Genomic DNA, 20,610 nt, shown 5'->3' with positions numbered 1-20,610 from the left:
ACCCTAAACTTGAACCTAAAAGAATGAGAAAACGAAGAACAAACAAAATGTTGAAGCAGCAGAAGCAAGGAAATAATAAAGATTAGAGCAGAAATAAATGATATAGAAACTAAAAAACAATAGAACAGATCAATGAAGCCAGGAGCTGATTCTTTAAAAAGATCAACAAAATTGATAAAACTCTAGCCAAATTCATAAAAAGAGAGAGAGAGAATGAGAGAGAGGACTCAAATAAATAAAATCACAAATAAAAGAGGAGAAATCACAACCAACACCACAGAAATACAAACAATTGTAAGAGAATATTATGAAAAATTATATGCCAACAAATTGGACAACCTAGAAGAAATAGATAAATCCCTAGAAACATATAAGTTACCAAAACTGAAATAGGAAAAAAATAGAAAACTTGAGTAGACCAATAACCAGCAATGAAATTGAATCAGTAATCAAAAAACTCCCAATAAACAAAAGTCCAGGACCAGAGAGCTTCACTGGTGAATTCTACCAAGAGTTGATGCCTATTCTCAAACTATTCCAAAAAATAGAAGAGAAAGGAAAACTTTCAAATTTATTCTATGAGACCACATTACCCTGACCAAAACTACATAAAAACACCACTTAAAAAAAAAAAAAGAGAGAGAGAACTATAGGCCGAGATCTGTGATGAACCTAGATGCAAAAGTCCTCACCAAAATACTAGCAAACTGAATCCAACAATACATTAAAAAAATAATTTACCATGTTCAAGTGGGATTTATTGCTGGGATACAAGGGTGGTTCGATATTCACAAATCAATCAACATGATGTATCACATAAGCAACAGAAATGATAAGAACCATATGACCATTTCAGTAGATGCAGAAAAAGCATTTGACAAAGTACAACATCCATTTATGATACAAACCCTCAACAAAGTAGGTTTAGAAGGAACACACCTTAAGATAATAAAGGCCATATATGAAAACCCCACAGCTAAAATCACACTCAATGGTGAAAACCTGAGAACTTTTCCCCTAAAATCAGGAACAAGACAAGAATGTCTTCTCTCACCACTTTTATTCAGCATAATACTGAAATCCTAGCCACAAGAATCAGACAACAAAAAGAAATAAAAGGCATCAACTTGGTAAAGAAGTAAAACTCTTGGTATTTGCAAATGACATGATACTACATATAGAAATAAAGAATCCACAAAAAAACCACTAGAACTGATAAGTGATTTTAGTAAATTCACAGGATACAAATTGTTATACAGTAATCTATTGCATTTCTATACACTAATAATGAAGCAGCAGAAAGAGAAAGTAAGAAAACAATCTCATTTCCAACTGCACCACAAAGAATAAAATACCTAGAAATAAACTAAACAAAAAAGATGAAAGACCTGTACTCTGAAAACTATAGAACACTGTAAAACATTGATGAAAGGAATTGAAGATGATACAAAGAAATGGAAAGATAAGGGTGCCTGGGTGGCTCAGTCAGTTAAGCATCTGTCTTTGGCTCAGGTTGTGATCGCAGGGTCCTGGAGATCAAACTCCGCATCGGGCTCCTTGCTCAGTGGGGATGCTTCTCCCTCTCCCTCTCCCTGCCATTCCCCCTACTTGTGCTCTCTGTCAAATAAATAAATAAAAATCTTAAAAAAAAAAAGAAAAGAAAAGGAAAGATATCCCATGCTCATGGATCTGGAGAACTAATATTGTTAAAATGTCGATACCACATAAAGCAATCTATAAATTTAATGCAATCCCTATCAAAATATCAAAAGCATTTTTCACAGAACTAGAACAAATAATCCTAAGATTTGCACGGAACCACAGATGGCCCTTAATAGCTGAAGAAATCTTGAAAAAGAAGATCAAAATTGGAGGTATCACAATCCCAGATGTCAAGATATACTGCAAAGCTACAGTAATCAAAACACTATGATCCTGGCACAAAAAGAGACATGTAGATCAATAGAACAGAATAGAAAGCCCAAAAATAAACCCACAATTATATGGTCAATTAATTTTGACAAAGGAGGCAAAAGTATACAATAGGGAAAAAGTCTCTTCAACAAATAGTGCTAGGAAAACTGGACAGCAACATGCAAAAAAAATGAAACTGGACCACTTTCTTACACCATACACAAAAATAAACTCAAAATGGATTAAAGATCTAAATATGAGACCTGAGACCAAACAAATCCTAGAAGAGAACACTGGCAGTAATTTCTCTGACATCAGCCATAGCAACATTTTTCTAGATATTGTCTCCTGAGGCAAGGGAAACAAAGAAAAAAATACACTATTGGGACTACATCCAAATAAAAAGCTTCTGTACAGCAAAGGAAATGAGCAAAACTAAAAGATGACCTACTGAATGGGAAAAGGTATTTGTAAATTATATATCTGATAAGGGGTTAGTTTCCAAGATATATAAAGAACGTAAACACATCAATACCAAAAAAAAAAAAAATCACCAAATAATCCAATTAAAAAATGGGCAGAAGGCATGAACACACATACCTCCAAAGAAGATATACAGATGGTCAACATACACACGAAAAGCTGCTCAACATCATTCATCATCAGAGAAAGGCAAATCAAAGCTACAATGCGATATCACCTCATACCTGTCAGAATAGCTAAAATAAAAAGCACAAGAAACAGCAAGCATTGGAGAGGATGTGTAGAAAAAAGAATCCTCATGTACCGTTGGTGGGAATGCAAACTGGTGCAGCTACTCTGGAAAACAGTATGGAAGTTCCTCAAAAAGTTAAAAATAAAACTATTCTATGACCCAGCAATTGCACTACTAGATATTTACCCAAAGAATACAAAAACACTAGTTCAAAAGATACATGCACTGCTCTGTTTATTGTAGCATTATTTATACAGCCAAAATGTGAAAGCAACTCGTGTCCATCAATAGATGAATGGATAAAGAAGAAGTGGTAGAGATAGATATATATACACACAATGGAATATAACTCAGCTAAAAAAATGAAATCTTACCATTTAAACAACATGGATGGATCTAGAGGGTATAATGCTAAGTGAAATAAGACAAATACCATATGGTTTCGCTCATATGTAGAACTTAAGAAATAAAACAGATAAACAAAGAAAAAAAGCAACAAACAGACAGACTTAAGTGTATAGAACAAGCTGGTAGTTACCAGAGGGGAGATGGGTGGGGGCATGGGTGAAATAGGTGATGGAGATTAAGAATACAGTTATCGTGATGAGCACTGAGTAATGTGTAGAACTGTTGAATCACTATGTTGTATACCTGAAATTAATATAACACTACATGTTAACTATACCAGAATTCAGAAGATAAATTAATTTTAAAAACGATCTTGTTAATAAATTGCCACATGTAGTGTGAAAATGGTATCACTGTTCTAAACATTTTCAATGGAAAAAATGTGTTTTTAAATCTGTGCCACTTGCTATCAAATAATATTTTTTCTATTCCACTCCATTTTGATGGCTTCAGTAAGATTATTTGCTATGCAAAAAGCTACAAATTAACACAAACTTTCACCTCTTTGTATCACAGAAGCATTTTGCTGGAAAGCAATCCAGAATTGCCATTGCTTTCACTCCACGTCTACTCATTCTTTCCTGTCACCCTTTAAAATGCAGCACAGAAAATTTTAAGTCCCTAAAGTGAAAAATGTCTTATCCAACACTCTTCACATCTCCTCTTACCAGATTCTAAACATGTGAGTAATAATTTCATGTGTACACTCTTGTGGAGAGCTCAGTACTTAATGGTTTGCATCTTTATATTTTAAAAGTTTCTCAAGAAGTGGTTTTAACAAACACGTAATCTACACCATTTTAGTATTTTGAAAACTAATGTATTTTCAATGACTTCTAAGATCCTGTTACTTCAGGCATACAGATTAGGAGCTTTTGAAAGGCCTAATGTTCCCCCAAAATCAAAACAAAATAAGCACACGAACAAATGAACAATCTTTGAGTTAGAAGAGACTGTAGGGAGAACCTAATTTACTCTCTTTTAATGCTTGACTTACTTACTCAGAAATATTTAGAGCATCTATGGGGTCTAACCACTGAAATATGGTCTAATTGGAGATTTGGCCAACTAAGCAGAAATAGAAAAGATGTTTTAAGTCTTTTGGATAAAGTATTCCCAACTGAGTGACTTAATAACGAGTATGTTAAGATCTCCTAGTTGTGGAGGCTGGAGGTCTGAGATCAAGACGTGAGCAGGATGCTTCCTTGGAAAGGCTACTCCACGACTCTCCCCTAGCTTCTGGTGGTTACCCGGCAAACTTTGTTGTCCGCTAGCTTGAAGTAGCATCACTCCTATCTCTGTCTTCATTTCCATGTGACATTCTGTGTGTATATCTCGGTGTCCCATTTTGCCCCTTTATTTAAATTAAGACACCAGACATATTGGATTAGGGACCCAAACTACTCCAGTTGACCCCATCTTAACCAATTGCATCTGCAACGATCCTATTTCCAAATATGGTTTCATTCTAGGGTACTGTTAGGACTTCAACATATGAATTTGGGAGGAATATGCTTCAACCTGTAATAGCTGTTTTGTAGAAATTCTGCAATTTTTGTTTGTTTTTATCCTTTTCTTTCACTCAACAGGTTTGTTTTTAAATCTTTTTCCCTTTCTTTTATTGTTTTGTGGTCAAGCAATGTTTTCTGTATTGATTCTTTAGACATCAAAAAATTTTTCTTTGTGACCTAATAAATGATCGATTTTAGTCAAGTTTCCATAAGCACTTTTTAAAAACCATATTTTTCACTTCAGTACAAAAGTTCAATACATGTGCATATCAACCACTTTATTGAAATGTTATTTAAATTTTCTAAATTCTTTTTTATGCTTTTCATCTTGTTACATCTTGGGCTGGGAGGAGAATTAAACCCAATTACTGTTTCTGCTGATTTATCTTTGAACCTACTGCATTTTCTGCGGTATGGAATCACCTCACTGTCAGTGGGTGCAGAGAAATGCATAGCACTTATAACTTCTCTGTGAATTGTGCCCGCTTGTACCTTTAATCTACCTTTCTATGCCTTTTCTAATGCTTTTTGCTCTGAATTCTATCTTGTGAGACATTATTATGACTCTTATTTTTTTCCTTTTTTGCATATGCTGTGCATATCATTGATCATCCTTTTTTTTTTAAAGATTTTATTTATTTATTCGACAGAGATAGAGACAGCCAGCGAGAGAGGGAACACAAGCAGGGGAGTGAGAGAGGAAGAAGCAGGCTCATAGTGGAAGAGCCTGATGTGGGGCTCAATCTCGGATCGCCGGGATCACGCCCTGAGCCGAAGGCAGACGCTTAACCGCTGTGCCACCCAGGCGCCCCTCATCCTTTTGTTTTAATCTTCCTGAATAAACTTTGTACTTACTGTGTTTCTTACACAACATAAAGTGAAATGTCTTTTGTGAGTTATCTGAAAAACTCCTTCTTTTGGTAGGGAAGTTAAACTCACATGTTTCTTGATATAATAGATATTTGGAGCTTACCTCTTTCATATTAGAATCGTTTGTATCTATACGCTTAGTATTATCAGCTTTGGTCCAAGTACTTCATTCTTGCACAACTCCCTATTTTTTTAACAGATGATGAAACTGAAGTAACATGCCTAAGGTCACAGAGCCAGTTAGTGGTTGAGCTGGAATTTGGTTAGTCTGGTTGCTGAATCTTTTATCTATTATATCATGCAGCCTGTTTATTTTGTGCCCTCTATGTTTGCTAATTCTGAGTATTCTGAGATCTCTTCTCCATGAATTATCTCTTTCATCTCTGATATGCTATTTCCCATTCAATGAGTTTTTAATATCAAAGATGACGTTGTTTTACTTTTAAATACTTCTTGGTCATTTTTAATAGTCTTTTCTTGATTTTAAAATAATCTATTTTTAGGTTTTTAATCATTTCATAAACGTTTACTTAATGTGTTTCTGATAATTTCAGCATATGAATTTCCTTAGAAATTGAATCTGTATTTTGCTTCTGATAACTCTTGGTCACAATGGCTTGATTTGTATTTATGAGATCATATGTTCTTAAATTCAATCTTTAGGAATCCTAGGGGCCCATACTGGGATATTCCCTTAGAAAGGATATGTACAGTTACATCTGCCATTATCAGAATTTGCCAATATTTGGGATCACTTTAGCTCCATGGAGGGTCCAGAATAATATAGGAGACTCACATTTGCTCTCCATTCCTGAGACGAACTAAAGGCTGGACTTTAGGCTTTTAGGATTTCTATCAGTATTTATTTCCAGAGCGATTTTCTTTCACTTTTGCTTACTTGTGACTCTGCACAAATTTTAGTTCATTGCCTCCCCCCACCAATACTTTGAGATTTCCTTTTCTTCTTAAGAGCTTAACCAAGCCTTAAAAATATCTTAATTTACCCAAGTTCTAGTTGTCTTAGTGGGAAGAAGGTCTTTTGGCATAACTTCATACTATAAAAGCAGAACTGTGTATGCATATTTTAAAGAACTCTGAGCTATAGAGCCAAATTCCTCTGGATAAAGGTTGTCATAATCTACTCTCCTTTGGAAATACATTAGTGTATCCATTTATCCTTAAATTTTCAATACAGTATATTATTTAGAAAAAAGATACCCATGAATCATATGGTAAAGGAAAGTAACGTTTTTGTAATAATTTGAATTTCTTTGATTACTAGTGAAGCTTAAAACTTTACTATATTTTTGGGCATTTATGCAATTTGTTTTTTAATCACCTGGAAATATGGATTTGGGTATCAGGATAGGTCTAACCTAGAGATGTGGAAGGTTTTTGGGCATGAATTATATAATCCAAAATGAGCATGTACAACAAGAATAAATTAAGACAAAGTGTATCTTGGAAAACGTCAAAATTTAGGAGTCATACTGAGGAGGAGCAGCAGAGAAAGAAATGGGAGTGCACAAACATGACTTATTGGGAGATGAAAGGAATGTCAGAAGTGAAGTGACAGGAAAGTTCCAAGAAGGAAAGCTTGGGGTGAATGTCACATGATGCTGATACATTATATAGGATGAAGGCTAAAAGTAGAAATTGGAAGTTGGTAAGTAAAAGTTCGCTGATGGCTAAAGCTAGAGTACTTTCAGTGCATGGTAAGGAGACAAGCAAATATGAAGGGTAGTGTGACTAATGTTACTGATGTCAATCAGGGGATCTTAACATATTGGGAATCAGGATTCTTTTAAGACTATGATGGGGAAAATAGACTTTTGTGTGTGTGGAAAATAAACGTTTGAACACGCCATCTAAATTTTGAGCACAATATCCAAACATTCGTATTTCCTCTGACAATATTCCTTATATGCATTCTTCTATGGTAGCCTCTTTGAAGAGGTTTCATCATAAAGAGAAGGAGAAAGAAAGACTAATAGCTTCAGGAGAGGTTAGGGTTAGGTTAAGATAACATGTGAAAAATACCTGGCACTTGCTAAGTACACATTCAATAAATGTTTATTGATCTTTCAGGAGCCAGCAAGAAAGAGGAGTTTGGTGAGCTGGGAGAGAGAAAAGATAATTGTTAGGATAGTGTTCCCAAAGAGCTGGAAGACAATGTCTTACGGGGAGGAGAGAAGTAGACAGTAGAAATGTGTACTTATCCAGAATCAACTCTGTGTGAGGCATTGTGTTACAAAGTTTTGTACAATATCTTATTTGATCTTCAAACAACTCTGTGAAGTAGGAAATACTAACTTCTACAGATGAGCATTTGAATGCTTTGAGAGATTACATAACTTTTCAAATTCATGTTAGAGACTGGCAAGAAGAATCTGACCTCCATATGCCACACACCAAAGCTGCCACACAGTTGGAACAATTATACATGAGTTAAGAAATTAATTCTTATAACTGAGATTGGAGTTTGAGGGAAGGTAAATTTGGGAAATTTGAATCTCCATTTTCACTGTCAAATGGCAGAAAATGACCAGCTGAGAATGATCTTTAGCCTGGCCTTCTCCTTCCTGTTGACTGGTCAGCAATGCTCCCTTAGTTATGTAAAGAGGTGTCCACACATCCTCACAGACCTGCAGTTGCTTGGCCAATGCCTTGTCCTTCACTAGGCCTGACAGCAATGGAAACTAGGGTTGGACCAAACCTCTGGGAAAGAGCCAAGTTGTCTACAGGACATTTTCAAGTATGAGTTAAATGAAAAGAAAAAGCAAAAAAGAATGTAATAGGCCCATCAGAGCAATCATACATTATCTCCTACCAACGCCCCTGAGCTTTGATTTTTGTTGCTGTTGTTGTTTCCCCTGAGCACAATCCAGAAAGTACAGAAAAAGGCTATACACCTTCCATGTTGTAGAAGTCTTGGGGTTAACATCTTTTTCCTCTTCACAATATTACTGTCCATCATGGTTCAAAAGTTCATTAGCACTTTGAAATTTTGTTTATATTTTTTGTTTTGCTTTACATTTAGAAACGCTTTATAAATAATATTACTTTCTGTTGTTTATGTTTGAGTTTTATTGCAATTTGATCTAATGTTAAGCAACTTCCAATCTAAGTATGTATGTAATGAAATTAACTGGCTCCAAATAGTCATATCTTTTAGTTGTGAATACTAATTGCATATAATCTAATTACAGAGATGAGTTTTAAGTGATATTCTGTAAAGTCAAAAGAACTCTGATTAGGATTTGATTATTTAAACAGGTCCTATAATAATTTAAGAGAGATACCCTGTGATTATGCCATAGCACTGCTCAGAGTAATATATAATTTAGATTGAAATTGATCTATTTTACATCCACTGTTAAGGCATTTAATAACTTATGCCAAAAATTGCTTTAAAGATTAGTGGTTTCACTTTAAGTGTAAATTGTTTGGGTGACAAAATTGCCAAGCCCACTGAGATATTTTTGCTTATGTTCCCTCATACTCTGCCACCCCCACTCACATAGAAATGGTTAACTAACCAATGAACCAACCAAATACATAGAGCAACAGGAAAAGAGTATTTTTATTTCAATGTGTTTCCACATAGATGGATTGACGATATTTGTTGCACTGTTGACTATGGGTGGAAGGGGCAACACCTATGTATTCTGAATAAATATTTTGTTTTAGAGGCCCTCAGCAACAAAATTTTATCTATAAACAGCTGACAAGCACAAAGGAGTGTTTATATGTGGACAGCCTTGAAGGACTCAAGACGATGACTGGGGTTCTCAGACACACCTACACACAGCCATAGTAGCACCCTTAGTCAGAGGTTCAGTTTAGAGATTCCCTTACTCAATTGACCTTATTGAAATAGGTAAGGGTGGAGAAACAGGGTGATGATCCTGTTACTGGGAAAATAGAGTAGGACCACTAGGAATTTTACTGACTGTATGGAATTGGAGCTACCAGACTACAGCCCCCTCAGGTTTTAAAGGCTTAAATCTCTTAGAATCTTAACTAATTGCTACCATTTTCCCATTTTAGTCTTTCCTTTCTTTGCATTTCCAGAGATAAATTCAGTTTTGGGGAGGTAGGTCTGCACTAACGTGCTTTGGTGAAGTGCATTTCTAACCGGTCAATCAGTGAAATGAAACAGAAGGCCTTCCTTTTTAAAGTCTGTCTTTAAATGCAAAGGGAGAGGGGGATGGTAGCAATTAGACAAATTCTAAAAGATCTGAACCATTAAAAACCATAAGGGCTTTAGTCTGTTAGCTCCATATATGACAATATGGATGAACTGAGGACGTTATGCTATGTCACAAATACTACATGATTTTCTACTTATATGAAGTATCTAAAATAGTTAAACTCATACAGAGTAGAATGGTGGTTGCCAGAGGCTGAAAGAAGAGGGAAGGGGATTTGCTATTCATCAGGTATAAAGTTTCAGTTATATAAGATGAATAAGTTCTAGAGATCTCCTGTACAATATCATGCTTATAATTAACAATACTGTATTGTGTACTTAGAAATCTAAGAGGGTAAGGCTCATGTTAAGTGTTCTTACCACATTAAAAAATAAGATCAAATAAAAGTGTCATCTGGTAAAAACAAGGCAAAACAAAACAAAAATCCCAGGAGACCTTTTAAGGTAGTGACTAAGAGGCTGATGTAATTGGAGGCCTGACATTTTCCTTAAGAATATGGGTATCTGGAGGCATTTTGAATTCATTTCAATCTGTCCTTCAAATTGGTCCCAAGATTTTATTTGAAACCCTGGAGAAAACTTCCAAAGGCCGATTTCAAATCAATACAAAGTAAGACCCAAAGGTCTGGGAGATGTTGGTGGGCTTACATGGCATTTGTCTGACTTCAGGTATTCGAGGACATAATACGGCCTGGTGTTGGTACGACCCATATGTTCCCTTGATCAATGGTTTCTTCTCAAGCTTTTAGCATTACTTCGCTAGTGATGTTTACAAGGATTGCAAGGCATTTTAAAAAATGCAAGAAATCAAATGTATGATGCTCGTGGAAATAATCTGAATTCTCCTGAGTTGAGAGGGATTTTTTTCTCTTGAGGTGGGCCCAGGAATATGTGGCAGGTGGACTGAAGGCCACATTTTGAGAAACTGCACTAATAAAACAGGATGATGTGGCCATTATTCCCAGCACACCCTGAACTTTGTGACCTCCAGGTTTGCACTCCTCATGTTATAAAACACATTTTCGCATGTCATATAGTTTACATGTCTTATCTATCTACGTGTAAGCTGCTTGAAAGTGAGGCTACTAATTGGTTGTTTACTGAATGTCTCTTAGCAGAGTGCCTTGTACACATTTAGGCACCTTGTATTAATGATCAAAAGCTAGAGCTTTGGAGAGCTTTGGAGGGGCACCTGAGTGGTTCAGTCAGTTAGGTATCTGACTCAGTTTTGCCTCTGGTCATGATCCCAAGGTCATGAGATCCAGCCCTGCCATGCACTGAGCCTACTTGAGATTCTCTTCCTCTTTCCCTCTCTCACCTCCTTCCCCTCCTCCTTCATCCTCCCCACTTCCTTCCTCCTGTGGGCCTACACACATAAGCTGCTCTCTCTTTCTCTAATAACTAGAATCTTAAAAAAAAAAAAAGCTAAGGCTTTGGAAGCTGACAAATTTGGATTGGAATTCAGGTTGTGTGGCCTTGAGCAAATTAATATCTCCAAGTCTCTATTTCCTCATTTATAATACTGAAAAACAAAAGAGATCTTCTACAATTATGTGATAATTAAATGGTAATGCATATGAAGCATTTTGCACAGTATCTGCAAGATTATAAATTCTCCATATATGGTAGCAGTTTTAAATCATCTTGCATTTGCTCATTAAAGAAACAGAAAAAAATAGGTAAGCAAAAATATTAAAGTAAAAACCAACTTAGTCTCACCTCTGAAAGATAATAAAACATAGCATTTTTGTGAATTTTCTCCCAACATTGATTTTTAAACTCTATATATCTGCATGTAGACTTCAAGTGCCCATTTTATAACATGACTTTTGTTATTTAAGAACATGCTATGAATACTTTTCCATGTCAGTAATAACCTTATAATATTAAGTAGCCACATATTATTATAGTGCATATGTATAAAATAAAGAACCCCTATTGTTGGGCACTCAGACTTTTTTTCTGTTTAAAAAAAGTTACTGAAACAAAGCCGTGGTGAATATTCCTTTGTACATTATTTTGTCTATAATTAATTTTTTCTTAATCTTTTCAGAAGTAAAATTGTCAGGTCAAAGACTACATGTTTAAATATTTAATACCTACTGCTCCCTTGCCATTGCAATACCGTATCATTTATACTTTCATCGTCAGTGAGTGAAAGATCTTTGCCAATGTTGAGCATTATAATAAAGACACCTTTGACAATTTGATAACAAATGGCCACTCGTTTGTATTTTAAAAATCATTCTCAATTCAGCCAAAACTAATGAGCATCTCTTCTGTTCCAGGCACTGACTTGGGTGATGGTGGGAAGTGGGGGAGTTGGTTCAGAGGTAAGCAAGACAGATCAGGTTCTTACTGTGATGGAACTTAAAGTTTAGCAGGTTTAAAAGTATGAATGATATGACATCACTCTAAATCTACATGAAACGGGTAGCAATTAAAGGTGTGATGATGAGGAACATACCTAAAGGAGTTTTAACTTAGGCCAAGGTGTTAGACTCGAGTCCCTGAAGTGCACTCACAGATGGGCAGAAGTTGATCCGCTGGGCAGGGAAGGAAGTACAGGGAAGCACAGAAGTAAGAGCTTTCAGACTGACTGATGCCTGAGGAACTGAAGAAAATATAGTATATTTAGTACGTGGACCACAATAGAACGATTCGAGATGCGACAGGAGAAGTAGTTAGAGATCAGATAGATCACATAAGGACCTTGAAAGCCATGTTAAGATTGAGGACTTTATTTTAAGGATAGAATTTTTCATTTTTAAAAGATAATTTTAGTTGTATTTTGGGAATGGACTATTGGAGAGCAAGGGTGCATATGGGGAGATTAGGTAGGAGGCAACAGTGTGGACTGGAGTGGCTTGCAGTATGTATTACAATTCTTTGGTTACACGTGAAAGGAATCTAACTCAAACCAGCTTAAGGCAAAAGGGAGAATTTGTTGACTCTTATAACCAAAACATTAAAGTAAAATTTTCATCTGGACCTTAGGGACAAAGGAAACCCAAAACCCCAACAGTCTCTTCCTCTTTCCCTCTCCCTTTCTTTCCCATTCCCTTTGCTGTCATTACCCATCTTTTTTTCCATACTTTCTACTTTTCAGACTTATTCTCTCATACTGCTTCTTCCATGTGGCTAAAAACAAGGTCACAGGTGGCCCTTGTAATGCAATTATTACTGCTTCATCATCTAGAAAAGGACAGTTTCATGTTTTCAATGAGTTAAAAATAAATCCAACAGAGGTCTTCTGGTAACAGAAAAAATGGAAAGGAAATTCAAAACAACAGATGTCCATTACAGAGTAGGGATAAATGGATGGATTCAGCAGATATTTATAAAGCAGAATCAACAGGACTCAGCAATTCCTTGCATGTGGAGGTGAGGGAGAGAACAGAATCTAAGAGGACTTCAAAATTTATGATTTGGACAGTTTGGTACCAATAAGTTTGAAATGTTTGCAAAATATCCAAGTTGAGATGTTCAGCAGGCAACTGTTTAAAAGAGGATGTTTGTGTCTTTATAGATAGTAATGGAGACAACAGGTGTAGGTAAACTCCACAAGGATAAGATAAAGGGGGAAGGGAAGAATGATAACAGAGCCTTGAGAACTACCAGCATTTATGGAGTGGGTAGAAGAGGAGAATCCAACGGAGATTAAGAAGGAACAGATAGAGAAGGAAACCATGAAATAAAGCATCACTATTAATATAAATAGCTGAATCAAATTAATATTAATTCAAGTAATGAAAATGTCTTCTGGCTTTGATCTCTGGTGGTTGATAAATGACTCAAAGTGCAGTGAGTGTGGAGATAAGAGGTAATACAGAATGTGGTGTCATGAAGCTAAGGAAAGAGAATACTTTTTTTTTTAAGAGAATGGTCCTCATTGTCCAATTTTGCTAAAAGGTGAAGAAAGAGAAAGACTAAAATGTAGATGATGAATTGAATAACACTGAGTTTACTGGTGAAAGATTTTAGTATAATCGTTTGGCTGGAAGACACAGTGGTTGAGATATGAGGTTAAGAAATAAAGATACTGATTACAGGTGATTTGTTAAAAAGTGGTTAGAATTTTATCATTTTAAATATATGGTAATTGACTTGCTATTTATTTTTAATCTGTTTTTATTTTTTGTCCCTGTTTCTGTTGATGGCCTATCTTTCTTATTGGTAGGTAAGCGTTATTAATCTAAAGCTATTAGAATGTATCACACGTATTTCAGTGTTTCCCAGATTCTTATTTGCTATGAATAGCCTTTATTTTTTTCCTTATTTGTGTTGCTCTAAATTTTAACTTTTAAATATTTAATATAGGTATTTTTGCCTCTAGTTTTATATTTAGAAAGGCTTTTTCTTCCATCATAGCCTATAAACAACACAAAAATTTTCTTCCAGAACTAATTTTTAAATTTATTTTGGGGTATGGAATGAAGTGGGAATTTAATATTTTTCTCATGGGTAATCAACTATCTCAAAAAAAAGTAAAAATAATAAACGATTAGACTAATTGATAATTAACGTAGAGAGATAAAAGAGTCATGTGCTTGATCATTTGTGGCTTGATAAAAGACTCAATGAGCACTGGGCCTAAGGATGGGGATGTATGTAAATTCCTAGTTATTTTGGCAGTCAAGAAAAGTTACAGTAAAGTGAGACGAATCATTCATTTAGTCATATTTCATTTGGTTGAGAACTCTTGAGTCTACATTATTGTACTGCCTGGCAGTATGAATTCAGTACACATTTGAAACTCAGCACTAATTAAGAAACACGGGTGTAAAAATAAAGCAAAACCATAGTTCTGGGCCACAGGGAAACTTATATATTGTTGAAACATAGGCACAGTAAAAAATAAACATGCTGATCAGCTATGTACCTGCTAGTGGTAAAGTAGAGACAATTATTGAAAATAGAGAAGCTGATGAAATGGCTTGAGGCTACCCTCAACTCCAACACCCAATGTGCTGCGTTACATCCTGTAAATACCAAATAAATTGTCCTCGAGAAGTAGATCAACTTGGGCTCATTTATGTACCATTGACAATGAAGTTTTAAGCAAGTTTTCTTTCACGTTGTTTCACTTTCAACAATTTCTTTCCATTTCAAGTTAGCAAAAGAATGATAACTCCTTTATCTTAAAACATTTCTCATCTTTTGAAATAATACAATTTTGACAGGCTATGAACAGTAGCTTTTTTCCTGTAGTTTGAAACAAGTCTGAATTTGAGGTCAGTCATGTTGCTTTTTTTTTCAGCCAATACTCACACCTTATATATAAGAACTGATGTATAGGTAGATAGAATAATATATATATATATATATATATATATATATATATATTACTAATATACAGATTAGTATATAATATATATATATAGTATATACTATATATATATATATAGTATATACTATATATATATATATATTACTAATATACAGATTAGCGTATATAAATAGCCACCTAACAGATGTGATTTGAAAGCTATTGCAAAATGTGTGCTATTCTGTCCTATGTCCCTGCCAATGGAAATGTCCACTATTGAAATTTCTCTCTTACATGAAATAATCAAGGTGAGGGCTTTTTCCTTTATTTTACAAACAGGGACACATTTTGCATTTTTTTTTCTAGGAAGGAGGAAGGATATTCATCCTTTTCTTTTTTTTTTTCTGGGAAGGAGGAAGACGGTGTTACCCTTCAATGAGAATGGTGTCTTCAGTTAGCTGGTGTCACATTGGGAAGCAGCAAAATGAGACCCCTGAGGGACATATCTGAAGAGTTAAGGGAAAGAGAGAAGAACAAAAGGGACTGAAAAATATTTTCTCATAGCAGTTAGTCTTTGAGTTTGTCTGTCATCTCTCAGATGACAATGACAATTTGACTCCAAGATAACAGGTGTGTATCACAAGGGCGCGTGCGCAGGTGTGTGGGTTTCTCACAGCATATATAGGTGTTTCAGCCTGACTGGAGACATGTGGTAGATCTTCATAAGTGATCAGCTGTATCTATTGACCAAGGATTTCACTGTGCATAAGGCAATCTGATAGCAGCTGATACACTATTAGCCAAGCTACACATATTTACTGAAACTCTTTGATACATGGAAATACATTTTTTTTTAAGATTTTATTTATTCGACAGAGATAGAGACAGCCAGCGAGAGAGGGAACACAAGCAGGGGGAGTGGGAGAGGAAGAAGCAGGCTCATAGCGGAGGAGCCTGATGTGGGGCTCGATCCCATAACACCGGGATCACGCCCTGAGCCGAAGGCAGACACTTAACCTCTGTGCCACCCAGGCGCCCCCATGGAAATACATTTTTAACAGGAGCTCTGTAATACCTTATTAAGAAGAAGTTTAGGAAAATTTTAACCTATTGAGCATGATTTTGGAATTAGTTTACTTAAAATCCCATCTGGCACAGCCTAAAGGAAAGAGTTAATGGACCACCAACAGATGCTTAATTAAAATTTCTCATATTGGTAGGGCCAATGATATTTTAAACAAAAGATGTGTTAGTAAATTACATCTATTAGCTATTCTCCTGCTAATAAAGAATGTTTTGCCATTGTATGATGAATTTAAAGATAGTCACGTTTCCACAAACTCAGAATTATGAGCTGGTGAGTAATGAAAGTAAAATGTTATCTAGTTTCATAAGCCAGTGATTGATGAATCATAATTCATGACTTTTTTTTGAAAAACTTGAGAAAAATGAAGTCTTTGAGCTACAATCAACTTACCTCACGTTTCTTTCTTTAGGTTGTATTAATCAAAGCCCTTTGTGTAAGACAGCTAATTTGCAAGCAACTCGGATGATTTAGATGAGCTCAGAAGTATTTCAAGTCATGTTTTTAACACATCTATCTATCCTAAATTACATCATTAGGGGAGTTGCTTAAAAAATTGGTTGGCTAACTTGAGATAATACTTTGAGTGCTTGGGATAATGATGTCAATTCCACGCAGTTTTAAGTAAACAGCAAAGTTGGCAAGAATCTACTAACTTAAAACGCAGAGAGTTAGTGTGACTATTTCCTAAGTAATTTTTTAAAAATTACTTTTATTCAGCTTTCTCTAGTGTTAAGCAACAGTTTTTGTGCCTGCCTTATTCACATCATTTTGGGGGTAGGGAGACAGGCCAGACTTTCATCCGCTCCACTTTCTCCTTCATGCCCAATAAGGTTAGCTACAACTGGTTTTCATGAAATTCTTTGCAGTTCTGCTTACTCTAAAAAAATCCCTGTAACATCAGGCTACAGGGCTACTTTCTTCTTCCCTTCATTTTGAAACCAGTCACTACTTTGGGTTAACAGAGACAAAACTGGAGTCATTACCTCTAAGTGTTCATATTAGAATGTACATTTGTCTACCTGTAGGCAGATAGAAAATAAGATGCATGTGTGTGTGTGCCTGGGGGTGCATGTATATGTGTGTGCTGTGTGTGTGTATGTGTGTGTGTGTGCATGTGCACATATGTGTTGGGGGTTTAGGAGGACGGAGTTGGGGAGACACCAAAGCCCTGTGGATAAGGTAGTGCTGTGGGAGCTGGGCAGGAGATGGCTTGCTCCTGCAAATACCTAGTACATGACCTTCAACCAATCTCATAACGATGTTTGGTTTCCCATTCAGGAAATTAATATAATCATCTAATCCATTCCCGTCTTTTTACACACAGAGAAAGCATCACATTAGAAACAGCAGTAGAGGGAAGGACCAAGAAGAGAAGCAACTAAATGGGGCATTTAGTCTCTCTCACTACCATCTCCTCCACCACAGTGGCAGATATCTAAACTAAGTGAAATGCCCAGTTATTTTTATCCACCTCATATGGATTGGTATGAGTGTCAGGAAGATAAAATAAGATGCAGGGACAGCTCCCTAGTACCAGATATAAGAGAGGAGACATAGCCCACCCTTTAGCTTTCATCGTATTTTCTGATTTCTGGCCTTGTAGGAAGGAAAAATCAAATCAGCCAAGATTCAGATGTAGATAAAATGGACACATCGAAATTATTTTGTATCACAACTCACCTTGGCATGTTTTCATAAGCCTCAAGGACACATAATTTTCTCCTGACCAGAAGAAATGTGCTGAACAATTTTTCTTAGGCAAACTTCTGTTTATTATTATCTGATTTATTCCTATCCATTGGACTTCAGTTTCCTTAAGAAAAAAAAGACTTAGTTAATGGTGTCTTTTTAAATGTTATTCAAGTGTGTAGTTTTTATATAATTTGCACAATCATATTTTTCTATGTATTAACATCATAATTAAGAAATTCTATGACAGCTTATTTGATTTCCGCACCCTGAACTCCAAGAAATTGTGTGATTCACACTGACTTGTAGTATTTTGAACTTAGAATATTTGCTTCAAAATGTATGATTTTAAAGTGATAATTAATTTATAGAAAGGATTTGTTAATGTATTCAGTAAGTATTTATGAACTATTGATTAAGAGAGCAACACTTTTCTAGGGGCTTTAGAGGTTTTTCTATGGCACACGTGAAAATAACTCTTTGTGTTACATATCAGTGCAAACAAAAGTGGCTGCTCCCACCTGGAAGTGACCAGGCTTAGGGACTCCTGTTGCCCCAAAACCAGACTGGCCATCTTTTGGCTAGGCTTTTCATAGCTCAGCACACACCTTTGACCTGTTTACTAAATAAGTGGCACACAGTTTAGGAAGTTGTTTTGGAGAAGCAGCTCTTTTTTATGAATAAAATATTATTCTTCCTTTAAAGAGATGATAATCTGTTTCAAGATACAGATACTTATATATTTATAATGAAGAAACAGTGATACAATGAAAAATAACAAATTGTATGAAGGCAGATGAAGATGGGATGGGGGAGACTTCAAACACTGCTGCTTTGGGGGTTTGACCTTGAAGAATAAGTGGAATTAGCAGAGAAAGCAGAAACATTTTCTAGTAAAAGGGAAAAGCACAGTGGTAGGTGTGTTTGAAAAAGTAGCTAGCCCATACAGGCAACTGGAGCATAGGGTGAGTATATTAACGAATATGGATCTTACAGTTGGGGTCGTGGGACTTTTCAGATCCTCTGGCTCTGGGTGAATATACTCTCACCTCCCTCTCCCTACCCTCATCATTGGCTTGGCTGTTTGTCGTGATCTGGTCAGTAGAATGGAGCCAGAATGATACTGTGTAAGTTCAGCACAAAGCACTAAGGAGCACTGCAATTGCATTTTCTTTTTTTTTTTTTAAGATTTTATTTATTTATTCGACAGAGATAGAGACAGCCAGCGAGAGAGGGAACACAAGCAGGGGGAGTGGGAGAGGAAGAAGCAGGCTCCTAGCAGAAGAGCCTGATGTGGGGCTCGATCCCATAACACCGGGATCACGCCCTGAGCTGAAGGCAGAGGCCCAACTGCTGTGCCACCCAGGTGCCCCTTGCAATTGCATTTTCTACTTACTTTACTTGCACTCTTGTCATCTGACCCCAGAAGAACATGCTTCAGATCACCTGTGTTTTTTAAGGAAAACATGAGGCATAGAAATGAACCACAACAGAAGCCTAGCATCCAGCCTGGCTCAGCTAAGTACACCCTATGTGTGACCCACCGCCAAACGACAGAGTTGTAAATGTGAAAAAACTTGTTATTTTAATGCCATTGAGGCTTTTAGGTTGTTCTTCAGCATGATTGCACAAAACTTTATAAATCCAGAAACTGGTACTAGAATACAGTTCTTGTGTAACAAAAACATAAGTATGCAACACTGGTTTTAGAATTTGATGGCAAAAAAAAATCTCTAAGATGATCTAGGAGAATGGTGACTCATGTCACATGGTGGTAAAACATTTGGTCAAACAGTTTGTCTGCAATAGCCTAGAAAATGTTTTGAAAAGTATCTAATGAACTTGTGGCATAGACAAGGAGGTTTTGAAGGAGATATGCTGATAGCATGAGCTGGTCATTGCTAAATGCAACAAAAGGCACTACAAAAGAGAGGTGGGTTCAGAAAATGGCATGTTCTCAAACAGAATTGAAAAGGACTATTGAGAGCCTAGAAATCTGTGATTGCAAAATAAAATTGTTTCCTGTCACACTGAATATGTCTTGGCCATTTTGGCATGTCCTCAGGGGCAAAACCTTATCCAATAACTGTTCTTTAGAGACAACTGCATAACACCCATATATTGAGCTCACCCATCTGTAAACCAAGCTCATATTTTTTGGTCTGCTGTTAGCTGATATTAAGGGACTTTGCTGATAGTGTAGATATGATCTGTTAGAGAGATGCAGGTACAACACTAACTGGATGACACGGGTTCTGGTCTATCTGCTCTGAAGCTCACTCAGGCCCTCTGAACTTGCTTGTGCCTCATGCTGATGCATCACTTTCATCTTATGATTGATTGCTTGGCACCCACCCCACTCTCTGACTTGGTGAATCGGACAGAACGCAGCTCATCGTGGGCAGCTCTGGTCACATGATCACTTGACGTGGTCTAGGCAGGCAGTCAGTCCATCATTTCCAGGGCCTGGTAGCTGCAGAGAGCATGATGGCCTTGCTTTGGAAATCAAGGGGGTGTCTTGTGATTCTCACACCGGGGCTTGCCATAACCTCCACACATTGTCTTTTCCCATTATAGCTATCTCTGTAGATGTGCACCATTTTTTCTCCCACACAAATATGAGCAACTTTTGTTTCTTTTTTCTGATAAAGATAGAAAAGAATATATTTCACAGATCAATCATTACATAACATACATGTATAACACGGACCTGAGACCATGTTAATCGTCCCTAGAAAAGATAACATATCTTACACAGCAACTACAAATGGGATTACTACTAGTTTGAGTTTGTGATAACCTATTGTCATCCTCCAGCATTTTTTATTTATTGCAGGGGCCAGAGTGGTGTGTTAAATGGGGGATGGGAATAGAATCTTGAATTTTTGATCTTTTAGGGTAGCATTAATTTCTGCTGCTCTCCATATATCAGTG

General features: G+C 36.2%; 2 protein-coding genes across 5 annotated transcripts in view; one reads left to right on the top strand and one right to left on the bottom strand.

Annotated features, from left to right (window-relative positions):
* SLCO1A2 (solute carrier organic anion transporter family member 1A2) overlaps positions 1 to 20,610 on the top strand; it is a 99,816-nt gene that overhangs the window by 16,215 nt on the left and 62,991 nt on the right. Inside the window, exon 2 of one of the 3 annotated variants that reach the window (XM_044385198.3) lies at positions 15,313 to 15,530. The exons of the other annotated variants lie outside the window; for them this stretch is intronic. The gene's annotated coding sequence lies outside the window, so the exon portion shown is untranslated. The remainder of the gene's footprint in view (positions 1 to 15,312; positions 15,531 to 20,610) is intronic. 3 annotated transcript variants of the gene reach the window in all.
* The window catches only part of IAPP (islet amyloid polypeptide), a 41,310-nt gene that overhangs the window by 8,450 nt on the left and 12,250 nt on the right, over positions 1 to 20,610 (bottom strand). The window contains exons 5-8 of one of the 2 annotated variants that reach the window (XM_026502315.4): positions 20,032 to 20,318; positions 19,073 to 19,122; positions 17,668 to 17,800; positions 12,099 to 12,245 (exon numbers count right to left, since the gene is read on the bottom strand). Coding sequence is in view for 1 of the 2 variants with exons in the window: in XM_044385200.1 (XP_044241135.1) it covers positions 12,115 to 12,245; positions 17,668 to 17,800; positions 19,073 to 19,180 (372 nt within the window). In the remaining variant the exon portion in view is untranslated. Of the gene's footprint in view, positions 1 to 11,890; positions 12,246 to 17,667; positions 17,801 to 19,072; positions 19,211 to 20,031; positions 20,319 to 20,610 lie in introns of those variants that run through there. The other variant, XM_044385200.1, reaches the window with a different exon arrangement.

This window comes from Ursus arctos, unplaced genomic scaffold (assembly GCF_023065955.2).
Source record: "Ursus arctos isolate Adak ecotype North America unplaced genomic scaffold, UrsArc2.0 scaffold_26, whole genome shotgun sequence".
In the NCBI taxonomy this organism is placed as follows: Eukaryota; Metazoa; Chordata; class Mammalia; order Carnivora; family Ursidae; genus Ursus; species Ursus arctos.
Note: the sequence above shows the minus strand (reverse complement) of the source record. Positions and strands in the feature narration are given on the sequence as shown.